Raw genomic sequence first — 16,493 nt, forward strand, 5'->3', positions numbered from 1 at the left:
ATGGCAGAGCACTGGAATAGGCTGCCCAGAGAGGTTGTGGAGTCTCAGTCTCTGGAGACATTCAAAACCTACCAGGTCATGTTTCTTGATGCTTTACTTTAGGTTACCCTGCTCTGACAGGGGGTTTGGACTAAATGACCATCAGAGGTCCCTTCCCAATCTGATTCTGTGATATGCTCAGTATTGAGTTTAAACGGACGGATGTAATGACATCACAAGATTTCCCACACATAGAAGAAAATGTAATGAATATGTCTATTATTACCAGAATGAAAAATAATCAGGGAACTACTGTGATACTAAGTTTTCATTAAAACCTGGCAAGTCTTCATTGAAATTTTCCTGCAAGCTCTGCCTGTGCCACCAGCAGTGCTTGTGCCAGCTGAAAACAAATCCAAGTAAAAAACCTAAAATAAACCAAATACATTAATTCTTAGTTTGTGGCACAGTTGTCTTCCTAACTCAGACTGTCCAGTCACTAATAGACTGGTGATCTGGTGATGATCCAGGCAACTAAGTTGAAATGAGTAGGAAGTAAAAGGCAAGTCTCTCTGCAGTAGCACACCAAGAACTGCATCTAGATCCCATATAGCTGATCACCAGGCTAGGTTGGAAGAGTGTGAGAGACAAGACAAAAAATGTAGAAAATATGATGTTCTTGTGTTTTGATTGAAACACATCTCTCTCAGTAATGGAAAGCCTGACCTTTAAAGGGGAAAATGTTGCCTGTCCCCAGTCCAAGAAAGAATGGCAAAGTATTTCAAGAGTATCTTCCAAAAAAGATTGTCATTATTGTTATCAGTGTTATTATAATCTTCATACAATTACATATTCCAGGTGTATGTACAGTAATGAAATGATGCTTAGTTTTAATACATAGTCTCTTTTTTGTACACAAATTCACAATACTGACGTTTCTTTAAGCTGTATTTTCTTATGTTAGAGATTTGCCAACAAGCACAAGATTCACACCACTGCACACTTCTTCCAGTGCCAGACCTACTGGCATAACCACACACATATATATCAAATGTGTAATATATCTACATACATGAATATACATGATATTCAAATTTGTCTATATTAAATACATAAATATACCTTGCAGTATGTTTTACTGCTAACATAACTGTGCACAGTTTATCTTCTTATTCATTGAAGGAAATAAGGAACTGTTTTAATAAACAAACAAATGATGCTGCTGCTACTTTCATTTTTCCCAAGCTTTCCTTTCATCCTCCCCTGAATATTTTGTGTTACCCGTAGCATTCAGAAGTTTCACAATTGATGCAAGGATAGTTTAGCTGTAATGAGATTTTTATAGTCTGAGGAGATGCTTTAATCTCAGAAATCTATCTCTCTCCCCTCCATCAGTGTTTCAAGGAAACCCAAATTAGATTTGGGAAACAATATGAATTCCCAAACATTCCCTTTTCTTTCAGTATGGTTTTATAATGACAACACATCAAAAACACTGTACTCTATTACAAAAATATTTTATCTCTAGAATGAAATCCTGGACCCAAAATTCCCTAATGCATTTTCAAGTGTATGGAAGTAATCCATTTCATTATTACCATTTTTAAGAAAATCAATCTTTGGAAGGCCTATCTGTTCAAAATTTACCTCTTTGGGCCAGAAATGCCACCTAATCCATGAAAAATAGCAAGACATGCAATTATAAAATGTTTTCCAAAAATCCAGCAACACAACTAACTATTTTTAAGACTTAATAACACAGGACATTTAACCTCTCTAAACACAATTAGGAACAACCTTCTAATGTATCTCAAAGACTTTTAAGCTTGTCAAGTTTCATTTTTCCCCACTTAGATATTCTCAGAATATCTGCTGAGTATTACAGTAATTAGGCTTCTTTCACTACCATCCTTTCTGCCTACATGTTTCACAAACTGTGTTAACATAAGAATGTTAATATAAGAAAAATGGTGTTAGAGGAACAGGAACATCACTTACCTCATCAGCAATCATACACCTAATTAAGAAACAAGAGGGAAAAATGCAAAAATTAGTAGTAAATACAAGAGATGGCTCAATACATGCAGTTTACTAGAGGCTATGCATTTACTGAATCAATGAAAGGAAGAATGATAGATGTCATTCCTACAGAGACCAACTACAAAAATAAATTTGGTATGAATGTGGAAGTAAGCACAGCAAAACTAGTGAACCTTGTTCACCCTATTTACATTTTTCTAAACATTAAATGTTATCAATGATAGGAATTCCTTATAGGTATTTTAGGTTATTTCAGTTACTTAATACATAGAATAGAATAGAATAGAATAGAATAGAATAGAATAGAGTAGAATAGAATAGAATAGAATAGACCAGACCAGGTTGGAAGAGACCTTCAAGATCATCGCGTCCAACCTATCATCCAACCCCACCTAATCAACTAACCCATGCAACCAAGCACCCTGGTCAAGTCTCCTCCTGAACACCTCCAGTGACGGCGATTCCACCACCTCCGCAGGCAGCCCATTCTAGTGGGCAATCACTCTTTCTGTGTAAAACTTCCTCCTGACCTCCAGCCTGAACCTCCCCTGGCGCAGCCTGAGACTGTGTCCTCTTGTTCTGGTGCTGGCTGCCTGGGAGAAGAGACCAACCTCTGCCTGTCTACAACCCCCCTTCAGGTAGTTGTAGACAGCAAACTATTCATAACTAAAGCAGAGTTTGGGAACTTAAATGTTTCTAGCCAATGAAAGCTTCTTCATGAAATTTTTGAGACCAGATGAGCAAAGACAATTGTTTGATGGACATTTAGTTAAGTCATTAAATGGAGGATGTTGCATCTTTCCCAATATGTATCCTTGGTTGTTTTACAAACTCAGATCTCAACTATTTCACAACCTTTTACCTTAGCTATTTTACACATTTTCCCAAGCTGGAAAAACACCCACAAAAACAACCAACCCTCCCACAAAACTGACAAACAAACCTATCCAATTAGAAAGCATTATCCAAAGAATTACAAGAGCTTGTTCGACCTCCAGTAACTAGCAGATAAAATACACATACTAAATTCATACTCAACAACAAGTTCAGAGGAAGGCACAACTCCAACCAGAAATCGTGACAATGAGAACAAGGTGAGGAGAAAAGCTATTCAAGGATTTATGATAATGTTCCCTTTTATAGCAACCCTGAATGGCATGAAGACACAGATTTATTAAGTATCTTCATGCCAGAATCAAGGAATTTGAAGGCAAGGTCTGAAACCTGAACAAAGTGTGAATTTCTGCAACTTTGTCAGAATTACATAGCAATACCTGCCTGGCTTGCAGTTAAATAACTGGCAATTAGAGTAATTCTCCAGCTACTAAGTAATCTGGGAAGTATCTAAAATTTTCTAAATTGTCATAAAAAGCAAATTGGAAGAACAGCTCCCACCAGTCAGGATCACTGTGCCACACAGAGGGCATGGGCTTAGTCAAAACACTGACTGAGAAACTGAGCACTGAGTGCTGTTGGTTGAACTAAGTGACAGCAGTAGATTGACAGGTCTATGCCGTCCATCACTTTCCTTGAAGACTCATAAATGTTTACTCGGAGAAAAAAGTGTCAAGTCTCAGAAATGCTGAAATGTTTCAAACTCTGGAAGGGAATATACTTCACAGGCCACTGCTTATTTTCCTCCTGACTCAAGAATCCTTCTGCCTTGTGCTTTTCACTTCTTATCCCTTGTAGCTCTCAGTCATGAATGCGAACCAGTCTTGATTAATTGGTCTGGATGAACTATTCTTCATAGTCTGTTCCCAGACAGTTCTAAGGAAATTGAAACTTTACTCCTATGCTACAGAACTAGATATGTATCCACTACAACATGTAACTCAAATGTAACATTCCTTCCATGAAAAAATGGAAGAGATCTTCTGTGTCTACAAGTGAATAGACTAGACTAGACTAGACTAGCATAGCATAGCCCAGGTTGGAAGAGACCTTCAAGATCATCGCATCCAACCTATCATCCAACACCATCTAATCAACTAAACTATGGCACCAAGCACCCCATCCAGTCTCTTCCTAAACACCTCCAGTGATGGTGACTCCACTACCTCCCTGGGCAGCACATCCCAATGGCCAATCACTCTCTCTATGAAGAATTTCTTCCTAACGTCCAACCTAAACCTCCCCTGGTGCCGCTTGAGACTGTGTCCTCTTATTCTGGTGCTGGTTGCCTGGGAGAAGAGACCAGCTCCCACATGGCTACAACCTCCCTTCACGGAGTTGTAGAGAGCAATAAGGTCTCCCCTGAGCCTCCTCTTCTCCAGGCTAAGCAACCCCAGCTCCCTCAGCCTCTCCTCATAAGGCTTGTGCTCCAAAACCCTTCCCAGCTTTGTTGCCCTTCTCTGGACACATTCCAGCAACAAAACATCTTTCCTAAACTGAGGGGCCCAGAACTGGACACAGGACTCAAGGTCTGGCCTAACCAGAGCTGAGTACAGGGGGACAACGACCTCCCTGCTCCTGCTGGCCACACTGTTACTGATACAGGCCAGGATGTCCTTGTCCTTAAAATGTAATGCACTGAGATATACATGTTGTATATTTTTAATACTGAAAATCTTTTAAATACAGAGCTGTTAGTGGTAAATACTTAGAAGTTACTGTGGCTACCCAAAACCACAACAGAAGCCTTCTTTTCTGCACAGAACTTCATGCTAAGGACTAATGTTTGTACCAGCACCATGAACTTACAGAGCTACCATTATGTCCAATAATATACATCTTGACAAGGAACCAAAATGGACGTTTCTGTGGTCGAAACAGAAACCTCAGCAGAAAACATACACTGACACTTTTCAAACTTGACACAAGATAAATATTTGATATTCTAACAAACACAGCATACTGCTGTTTGCTCACTCAATCTACTCATTTGATTTCTCTCTTTCTTTCCACTAATATAAAAAAAAAAAAGAAACTCAAAACATATCTTATATAACTTCATGACTAACAAATGAACTACATGCAATAGATTTGTGGCCACAGTCTCCAAGATGTTAGGGATAGAGTGGTGAAAACAAAGGAAGAAAATGTAGCAAAACAGCCCCCCCTCAAAGCCTGCATGGATTTACACAGGAAAAAAGGCAGGCAATTACTTTTAGTGGCGACTCATAATTGCTGGGCCTTAATGCCTGTAATTTGCAGCTGGGCAGAGACATTTATTTGCAGACAACTAATACATAATTCTAATTTTAAAATAATGTCAGGTTTTGCTCACTTCAAAGACTCACTTTTTTTTTACCCCCCCTTCTCCATTTAACACTCATTGTTAATTTCTTGAACTGAAGTTTTCAAAACAAGTCTTTCTTTTTGCAGGCTCTTTCAGAGGCCAACTGCTTTCAGCACATTAATCATGTGGTTTTTTTAATACAGTTTCAAGCCTGAAATGATTTGGAATGCACAACCGCCCAGTGTGGCAGGGTTTTTTTAATCTCCTTAACACAAATTCTGCAAATGAGTAAGACTATAGCAATTAGCTACAGAGCAGGGGCATTTCAAGAATAAACCAAATACATTCAACTATACAGTGTGTTTAATGTAAGGATATCTGAGCAAATGTACAAATATAGCAATAGCCAAGAGTATATCGCATCCAAGTAGCATCTGGTAGTAAGGAAATGTGGTAAAGAGGACAGGAATACAAATGTGCCAACTTGTGCTGACAAATACAGAATTTCTCAGTGTAACAACTTATATTTTAGTAGAATTGCATAAATAATGAAATGTTAATTATGCCACTTGAGAGACACAGAAATCCAAGTGAGGATATATGGGATTCTATTGCACTGTTCTTCAGCATATGTGAACAATTTGGACTCTTTTTTCAGGATAACAAGCTAAAAGGAAGAAATTCAGAGTGATTTACAAATTGCTCTGACAATAAGAAGCTGAATAGCAATCAAAATAAAATGCCTTTAAAACATGTCAATGACAGGAACAGATGTTTTTTTCATAAAATATATTTTTTAGAGTGAATTTTAACCACTAAACTTTGATGACGTATCTGCCGAAGAGTAAGAAGTTGTTGTTTGCTTTCTGCACTCATTTCCAGACTGTGCTCAAAAAATCTTTGGTGTTATAAAGTAACTTCTGTCTGTATAGCTATTAATTTCCACTTAATATGTCTGAAGTGAAACTTATGTAGCAGTGACAAAGGTTATGGCTTTTGCATATTTATAAAAACTCATCATTTTGTAGCTGGAAACATGAAGTAATTGCCAACATTTTATCCATAATATAGCCACTCTTAAAAGACATCCTAGTAAAATCATCAACACAGTTTCACTTTCCTTGTTTCTGCAATACCAAGACAAATAGTGATTCCACCTATATGCTTAAAAGTTGCATATCTACAGTGATATTGTGCCACTTGGTTAAGCATCCATTCTGTTCTCCCACCCAATGATGAAACATTTTTGTCGTAAGTAGTCTGGATTTTCTTCCTGTTCTTGTAACCCATCCATTTTTTAGTCATTTAAACATTCAATTAGACATTACAAAGTGATGTGAATCAAGTGCACAAAACTGCTTTTAGAGTATCTGCATGTGTTAAGTCCTCTGTTATGATACACTTAGCATTGTGAATCACTGCTTTGATCCTGAACTGCTACAGATTTAGAAGTGCTGATTTAGTCCAATTAACAAACATTACTGACAATTACACTTGATAAAAGTTGATCTGACATGACACACCTGATGAGTTTGTGTAGAGTTTAAGAAAACAAATATAAGTGGAAATTGAGGATACTAAAATTATTTCATGACTTGATGCATTTTAGAGCATTCATTTTCAATAGCTTACACAGTTTTAGAGAAAGAACCTTAAAGAAGCCTGCTTCATGTAGCTAAAAAATAGGATTAGTCCAACCTTTTTTCATTAGCTTCTAGAACAATTAAAAAACAGCTTATATTACTGAGTGGGAAATCATTAAGTGTTTTCAGTTTATAAGCACAACAATTAGATCTGAAATGTAAAGAAATTCTTCATCTTTAGAGTCTTGGTCGCACAGACTGTACCAGATATCTAATAGTTGTACTCAGACATTAAGAATCAATGCTTTACATTTGGCTTTACATAACCTTAAAGATATGCAGCCTCTATTTAAAACAAACCTCAGTATGTTATTGCAGTCAGACAAGCTGCCAACATGAACATAAAGGTTCTGCGCTGTCAAAGCAGAAGAAACTGATCTTCAGCTACACTGAAGGGACAAATACGTATTTTTGTTTCACATATTTTGACTGCAAGAAGACAGACTTCTTGTTCTCTGAAGTTCAATTAGTCATTTCCTCTCAACTGGTAGTTACCCAATCTGAGCTTCATCATTCATATCCCATCTGTTCATATGACACCTTAATAATAGCTCTATCCAAGAATATAAATCAGAGCTATGATACGCAGTTTCATATCCTGTTAAAAGCTCAGCCCACATGGTCAAAAGTTTCAGAAAAGCAGGGGGGAAAAAAATATCACTTTAGATGTTTCAGTCACACTCTCAGCAGCAAAGCCCAACTGTGCAAGAAGCACCACGGTCAATGGCAAATTCTTTCGGATTCTTTCCCATTTAATTTTAAATGTTTCTCTTCACAGTGAATGCTGTGGCTAGCATTTGAATCTCTGTCCATTATCAAGGAAATCTGCTATTTTTTCCGAACAGAACGCATCAGAATCTCATTGGGATGCATTGCACATGTTGCTACAACCTTTCTACTACTCCTAACCTTTGTGCAGTTGTGGGGTCAGCAATGGGCTTTGGGAACCACAAAATCTGGGCATTTTCCACTAGGATTTAATAATCCTTTGATTTCAAGATCTAAAATGCAAACACATAAAAAAAGCAGGAAACTCTGTGTAAGAATGCAGCCTGGTAAGAGAACTGGCATGCAGAGAAGAAAGCAGTAAGTCTACTGTGTTGGTTAACCTCAGGTGCACGTAAGTACAAAACGGTATTGTTGATCCCCACACCAACAAGAACAAATGCAAGCATTTGAGGTTATAGACAAAATCCATCACTGTGTTTGAAGCTTTCTTCTAACAGCAAAGAATCTCAAAATTTAAGGGGATCACACAAAGCAGGATAGGCCAGAACCCCAGAGCCAGACATTCACAAGTTAGCATGCTCGATCAGAAATAACTTGTAAAAATACCAAGCACCAAGCTAAGGAGAACTTACAGATTCTTACTGCGGCAAACCTTGGAGAGAAACCAGAATTTAGCAGAAAAACAGGTGAAGGAATTAAGAAAGAAACCCAAACCCCAGTCCTGTGCAAACTAAAGTTCCATCTCTGGAAGAACAGAAAGCTTAATTTTTTAAACCTTGAAGAGCAGAGACAGAGCTCCTGGTTGTGTTGATGTCAAGAAGATTAGAACCAGCTTTGCAAAGCAGAAGGAGAAGCGGATCTTTAAAATTTTATGCAGATGAGTTATTTGGAGAAGCAGAAGGAAACTGAGGCTAAGCGCATGTGGCATATGCCATGCAGCCCCACAAATATAGTCTGCATCAGAAAGAGAGCCGTACTAAAAGTTTCATAAAATGAGTTTCAGAGTAGGAAAAAATGTTTACATTTAAATAATTTCTGTTGCTGTGTGTCTGGGTTACATCCAGGTCATCCCTTCCAAAACATTAGCAATATTTGCCAAGCAAATGATAAAGCTAAAAGTTTCTCATATTAATTACAATTATTCCTACTTCAGGAAGGTATCTTTGCAAACATACAGAACCTCACTATGAACTCAGCTCTTGCAAGAACGCTGATTAACAGCACACAGGCATATGTCTAAGAACTGCATAACTGAGAGTCCTGCTAAGTCAAACAGTCAACATTAGAGGTTTCTTGGAACTACAGAAATATTTTGCAATAATATCCTCTCTAAACTTAACAGCTCTGCTTCTTACATGGGAGGTCAAATGCTAAAGAGGTATAGCAATACACTACACCTATTTCTTGCTTGTGGGTATAATTTAACTTCTTGATTAGTTTCCAACAGGGTTTTTTCCAGAAAAAAAAAAAAACCACAGTTAGAACCCCAGGTAACTTTTTCAGAACAAGCTCCACTTTAAAATGCATTTTCCAAGACAAACAGTCAAAGCAGCAGCACTTCATTTCTTAAAACACTGAAAAATTTTGTTACTACTCAAACAAATTAAAGCTGTTTTTGTTAATGCAGTCTTTGGAACATGTTGTACAGAGGAAGCTTGCATCTTTCTTTCACTAGTGTGGGTGTCCTGATATTCTTGGGATTCTCACCTACTCATGTGAGTCAGTTTTATATAACACTACAACATATAATTTACCTCCTACTCACAAGCCAACACTTTAGCACTAGCATCTCAACCAAGGGTTATTTAAGGAACCTGAACTTAGTACATTATTTTTTTTTTCATAAAACTGCGCAAGCAGCCATTACATTTGTGTGTCAGTAATCACAGCATGCAGTCCTAAAACCAGGATAAAGAGAGCTGGCTTCCTTGCAAAAATGATCAAGGTTGTTTCACCAAAATAGAGCCCCAGAAGATTTAAGCTAGATTATACCTTTGCTCTTGAACTACAGTAGGTATTTTAAAAAAGCCTAAATAATCAAAAGCCAACCTTTGGTCTAATGTAAGATGCACCTGATTGCCACAACTGCAAGTGGTAATAATGATTCTCTAAAGGAGTGTAGAGGAGAATGGTTGTGCTCTTAAGCTTTTTTCTATGCTACTCAACATGTAATTGAAAAAACAACCCAAACAACCAAAATGCTTTGTTAGGATTTGAACGCTAAGGAGCACATTTGCCAACATATTTAAGTATATTTGCTTTGGCAGTGATGTGTGGAATAACAGAAACCAAAGTAGTCCAGTTGAAGGTTAAGCTCAGACACTGCAGTAGGCATTTTAGAATATATTAATGGAACTGTTAACTGATAAAAATTCTAGTCAAGAAAACACCTAATAGTGATAGTGAAAAGCCTTCACCTACTCAGTCGCTGGCATTCAGAGACAAATTGGTTCACCAGCTGACTCAGTGCAAGAAAAATTGACTGCAGTTAATTGGACACAGTTGGAATAGCATCAACTAATTTCAACTACTGACAATCTAGGCTACAAACCTTAACATTGATATTAGCTGGCATGACTGAAATGCCTGTGATCAATAGTAGCTCCTCCTCAGTATGTAGTCTAATGCCTTGCAATGAAACTTAGGTACTTATTACTTTCCCAGTAAACCCTTCTTCCCCAAGGGATACTCCCCCTGCTGTGATCTGCAATGCAAGAGCTGCAAAACATGTCTTCCTCCTTTAAAGTCAGCTGAATTAGGCAATAGGGAGAAGAATTACATAGAAAAATGTCTCAGCCTTAGTCTCTCCATTTTCAACAGTTCCCAAATTCAATGTCTTTTCCTTCCAGCACTCCAACTTCTCGAAAACTGTGTTTAGTTTTCTCCTACACTTAGTTCCTTCTCTATACCAATACCTCAAAACAGTTTTGTACCTTCCAAATGCTTCAAAAATAACCATCCATTCAACTGTTGACAGAATATCCCACTTCTTTTCTGACATGTATCTTTGAACTAAGCAATTCTGTTTATCATTTCTATGTTGATTTATCTCCCCGTTCAACACAACACAAAGACCTACAGCATCTGGATTTAAATTGCTTACCCAGATGCCTTTGTGGCAGTGTTTCACCCACGTTCTTCCTCTCCTTCCAATTTCCATTAAGTCAGTCAGAATTTGACTCATCCTTTTTTTAAGACCTCACTTTTTCTCACTTAAAGTGGCTTGTTTCACATGCTCAAAATGGATCACTTTCATCCTGCCCTCTCCCTGATGCTTACAAACACACTGATTTTCATTGTGGATTTTCCTGCTGCACATTTTCATTGCACAAAGCTAACATTAAACTCATTTCCATTCTCCCCATCACTGTTGACAACCTATTACTTATATTCATAGTCTTTTTCTCTCTTGGGTCTCTTCCATTGTAACAAATTGTGTCCTACATTTCTAAAATCTGTATTCTCTTCTTTATTTCTGCTGCTGAAAGTCCACTTTTAAGACCAGATAATTTCTTAGATTACTACCATTCCCTTTTTCTCTTCTTAAATCTCTTTTTTTAAACACCACAGAGTTTCCCTTCTGCATGACATTCTACATTCATTTCTGACAATGCATTTTCTGTTATATTTGAATTGCTTCCCAGCTCCTCTAGCATCACTTTCAAGCAAGCCTCCCTGGCCACGAATGCTCTGCAGAATTTGGCTCAATCTCTCATTCATACTTCCTGCATCTGAACCTCATTCTGTGAGCTAGCATCTTTATTTAATCATATCTTTCTCTCTCTCCCTCCTTTGGCATTTCTCAGATCTACTCAGAAACATTACAAACCAATGTCTTTAAAAAATGAAAGAAACCTTTCTTTAAAAACATAGTACTCACAAAGCTAATCCATATTTAGTTGCTGAAATGTATTAACTGTTTGATCCTCTACAATTCAGTAATAGCCATTCCATGTTTTTTCCCCAAGGATTAATTTTATCTTTGCTCTTTAAGACTGGAGATGACTGCTCATGTATTACAATGCAGGGTTTAAGGGCTCAGATTTATCTCAAAATTATCACAATTTCATATATCTAAAGTGAGTTGCTGAATATGTTGGGAAAACAGCAGGCTTCTTTCTTACCCTAGCAAGAGACTGATGCCCTGTTTCAAACATCTAACCACAATCTAGTGAGGCAGGAAAAAATTTACAATTATTTTTATTACCAGTTCTCCCTACAGCTAATGGAGACACTTGCTGATGGCACTCAATTCTGCAAGTCATCAAGTACAAGTTAAAATTAAAATGAAACAACCACTGACATGCTCCTAAATGTGACTGAAAAAACAAATGAAAAAAGAATTTCATTTTCTCATACGCAAATTTAATTCATTTGGCATCCATGAAAGTAAGCCTGACAAAGCCAGAGAGAGTAAGAGACTTATTAACTTCAGCTTGTCTAGTTTTGAATTTATCTTCTTCATGTTAAACTCTGAACTCTCTGAATTCTGAACTCACTTAAGATCAAATTGGTCTCAAGTTCAATAACAAGAATTTAAATTACGTCCAGTCTCACAGCAACAGTGATACTACAAAATCTGGAGTCATTAAAGGATATTCTGTTTGGTACCTAGACCAGTTCTATATTCTTACCCCGCAGCACACAAGAATGACTGATAGCCTTTGTTATAGGCTTACAAGGAAATAGTCAGAATGCTCACTAAGATTTCCAGCAATTCACCCAGAATTATAGGAAAAAGTCTTGAGAAGAAAAATTATTCTTAGAAAGGTTCTCCATAAATACAGATAATACAGAATACAGAATTTACCAGGTTGGAAGAGACCTTCAAGATCATCGCATCCAACCTATCATCCAACACCATCTAATCAACTAAACCATGGCACCAAGCACCCCATCCAGTCTCTTCCTAAACACCTCCAGTGATGGTGACTCCACTACCTCCCTGGGCAGCACATCCCAATGGCCAATCACTCTCTCTATGAAGAATTTCTTCCTAACATCCAGCCTAAACCTCCCCTGGTGCAGCTTGAGACTGTGTCCTCTTGTTCTGGTGCTGGCTGCCGGGCAGAAGAGACCAACCCCCACATGGCTACAACCTCCCTTCAAGTAGCTGTAGATGGCAATAAGGTCTCCCCTGAGCCTCCTCTTCTCCAGGCTAAGCAACCCCAGCTCCCTCAGCCTCTCCTCATAAGGCTTGTGCTCCAAAACCCTCCCCAGCTTTGTTGCCCCACATCCACCAGCTGGTCACCTGATCATAGAAGGAGATCAGGTTGGTCAGGCAGGACCCAGGCATGGCTATATTGTGCCTGGGAACACACATTATACATACTTCCTGCCCATGACCTGTCATTTCTGTGATTCAACTACTAAAACCTCAGCAGGCTGTATATATTCTATCTTTGCAGTGAGGAACTGGTGCTAGATAGAATCTTTTGGCTGTGTTCATAAGCTTTGAGGAATTTTTAATTTGAACCTCTGTTTTTATGCTCTGCCTTCAGGGTGGGAGGGGGAATTAATTTCTGTGAAGACTGACGTCTTTGAACTAAAAATCTGTTCTCATTATCAAGGAATTAAGTATGTGTTTCTCCTGTGTAGCTTGCCAGAGATCAGAGACCGTCAGTGACAAAAAAAATACATTATTTTGAAGTGCTGGCAACTGCCTCATTTTAACAGGGGATACTCACTCCATTCTCTAATGAGCTCACTATCATACCCAAAACAATATTAAACACTCTACACTTTTTATTACTCCATAAAAAGACTGCCCAACAAAACAAATACCCTTTAATTAAAACTGACAGCTCTTAATGCAAGAAATGAACTGTCCACATCATTTTACTGGTACCCATTGTCATTTACCTCCTTTTTTCACTGTGTCTATACTCAGTAAACAATGTTAAGCCAGCATGTACAGGAAACTAAAAATCATGTGCTCCAGAACATATAAGTTAACGTGTTCCTTCTAAAACTTGTAAAGGTACCATTAAAAAGCAAAAATTATCTACAAGCCAATACTGGAGTAAAATACAGGTTCTGGTAAATGTACCAATAAACATTTCAATATTTAGAAAAATGTATATTTTTTTGTCAGTAAATGGAAATTACAATTTTAACACACTTGAACCTTCTGTAAGAAACTGAGAAGAAAACAAAGAAAACTAAACTACTCCAGTAAAATGGTTTGAGCATAAAACTAGAATGGAAAAGCTCACTTCATGAGTGGCAACTATCTCCCAGTCCTCTTTTGCATTCACAAGCAAAAGAGCTTAAACAAATTTTCTGCCAACACTTCTAAAGGTAAAAAAAAAAAAGAGAGATGTGTGTCTGAAGGCATCTTTCAGAGATACCATCAACAAGCTAAGCACTGCTAAGGAATGACATTTGCAATAAGTGTACTCAGTGATATGGTTTCCACATGTTACCCAGTAGTGAAAGATAATTTTCAAACATGTCTACAGTGTATTTGAGTGAGTAAACTGCAGTGGAAGACAGAAATCACAGTATAAAGACAGGGTATAAAAGAAGAACACATGGTAGAGAGTCACTGAGTTTTCAAGTATTATGTTAGTGAACAACAACAGCAAAAATCATTATTATTCACAGATGTGGGCTCAAGAGATTGCATACAATCTTTATTGGTACAGTCAAGCCATTTGCCCATATATCTCTTCATTTTGGATATTTTGCCCAAATGTCTACCACTTTTTCACAAGTATTGTGCTTCCACACTGCCACCTGCTCTTCACTAATACTTGATCACTGGCCTGTGACTTCTCAGTACTGTTTAGGCCTTCATTCTCAAATCAGCTCTTCCTGCATACTTCACAGATTTTATGTGGAAGAATAAAATAGGCCTGATATGTCAGTCTGCTGCACAGAACAACTAAACCAAATTAGATGACATCTTCAAGGGTTTCAATTTATGCCTCTTCACTCATGACTAGGTCACAGTGAGCTCTTAGAAAAGGCAATTTATCCACATGTGCCCAAAGTATCACTAATGATCAGCAAAGAGAATTGCTCACCTTCACCGTCACTTGCTTACCCCAGCAGTGTACATGCAACTGACCCTAACAACCCTAAACATGTCCTAAGACAACTGCTAAGAGTTTATGTTCCTGGAAGGGACAAGTTTGTTGCCTTCTATTTAAGAGATAACTTAAGGTATATATAAATAAATGAATACATATTCATGCTCTCTTTTGAAGTAATGTACACCTTTCCTGAAAGAAAAGCATAAAATAATTTTCAAGGGCAGAATTTGTGTGCACCCATCTTTTTTGCACTTAAATGTTTAAGGTTATAAATAAAGACCAAACACTGTTTCCATCCCTAGGTGCCTATTCTCAAGTGCACTTCTGAAGAACAGTCTCTAGTAAGGAATAAACAACCATGCAGTTATTTATCTGCGAGGTATGCCTGTGAGCTAAAAGGTACTTTACAGTATGTTGAACTACACACTCCCTTCTTGGCTATAGATTTATTATTTCCTAGAAAAGTGTTAGGAATTCCCTGTTAGTCTAGATGATACCTTTGGAGCAGCCACTGACAAACGTTTTCATTCATTTATTAATGAATCAAAAGCACAAACTGCAACAACATATTTATTTTATGCTCTGGGAAAGGCCAAGGGAATTAATAGCTTACTCCCAGCTCCTTCCATGAAATAAATAAAAGGTTTGTTCTAGTAAGTCCCTTCTCATGCTGGGTGCATGTCTAACCTAAGATAATATAAACTGAATCTCTTCAGCTAACAATAGAGCACTTTTTATACAAGTTTCCTGCCAGTGCAACAGAACATGGATTAAGTGATGACTGCAAAGGGAGTGCTAGCCTGAGTGAAAGAAGAACTGTGATGCACAGACTGCTTACTTCAAGTCCTATGTTTATATATCTATAAAAATAGAAAAGACACTTTTATGGGAAAGTACTAGACCCTGCTAAAATAAACCACTGAGAATACTGAAAGAAGGGTTAAGTCATTATGGAGTACACAAGAGGGAAAGACTTGGGTGAGACAACGGATGACAAACTAATAAGAAAAGTCAGATACAAGCAGCAGAGGCTCTTGTTCTCTCTTTTGGGACAGAAGGAAAAATTGGATCTGCCTGAGCAAGGGACAGATATGAAAAAATACTCCTCAGCAAAGTTTGGCTTAACACATTTTACTTTATATAGATGCTGTCTGACAGTGTGCACACAATTCTTCAATTTGACCTAGCTAACATATATTGAACTTGCTATGCCAAGGAATGAGTTTTCTTGCAATCATTACAACACCTTCATACACATGCCAGAGTAAGACCATCAGTGCTGCACTACTCAACAGACTTTGGTTAGTGAAGGGTTTCAAGAAAAGAAAACATAAAGACCATAACCCTAAAGAAAACAATCTAATTTTCTCCTTGACAGAGTCATTAGCCTAGGTACTCCAAATATTTTCAGATACTTATTTCAGGCAATTGCTACACCTCAAACAAAAAGAAAGAAATAGCACACTAAATTTATCTAGTACTACAGTTAAGATGCTTCCTGATGGACCTCTGTATGAGCCTACACTAATTAATATTAAAGAAACTATATCTACTCAATGTCTTCTGTTATTTCACTTTTGGTACGTACAAATCCACTTCAATTTCATGCTATATAAAACTCATCTCCTCTTAGCAGAATTAGAGCAATTGAGATATTATAGCCAAAGGCTTTTAATGTAGACTTCATTGTCCATTCTATTAAAGTCTTGGTGACCCATTAAAACAGTGACACCGTGCAGCAGAAAAGTGCCTAATATGACCAGTGGTCACAGAGAAGTTAATGCCAAGGCAGCATAAAGCTTGCACATTAATGGCTGGGCTCATCTGTCTGCTCTGCTCCCTAGTCTGGCAGCACAAAATAGATGGCTTGCTTCATTCCCTGAA

At 37.7% G+C, this 16,493-nt stretch overlaps 1 protein-coding gene across 5 annotated transcripts in view; it reads right to left on the reverse strand.

Moving 5' to 3' along the window:
• ZRANB3 (zinc finger RANBP2-type containing 3) overlaps positions 1-16,493 on the reverse strand; it is a 61,390-nt gene that overhangs the window by 32,986 nt on the left and 11,911 nt on the right. For 4 of the 5 annotated variants that reach the window (XM_068139129.1, XM_068139126.1, XM_068139127.1 and 1 more), the window contains exon 3: positions 1,978-1,996. In XM_068139129.1, coding sequence (XP_067995230.1) covers positions 1,978-1,996 — 19 coding nt within the window. Of the gene's footprint in view, positions 1-1,977; positions 1,997-16,493 lie in introns of those variants that run through there. The other variant, XM_068139131.1, reaches the window with a different exon arrangement.

This window comes from Melanerpes formicivorus, unplaced genomic scaffold (assembly GCF_026170545.1).
Source record: "Melanerpes formicivorus ecotype bairdi unplaced genomic scaffold, bMelFor1.0.p_v2 SCAF_5, whole genome shotgun sequence".
Classification (NCBI taxonomy): Eukaryota; Metazoa; Chordata; class Aves; order Piciformes; family Picidae; genus Melanerpes; species Melanerpes formicivorus.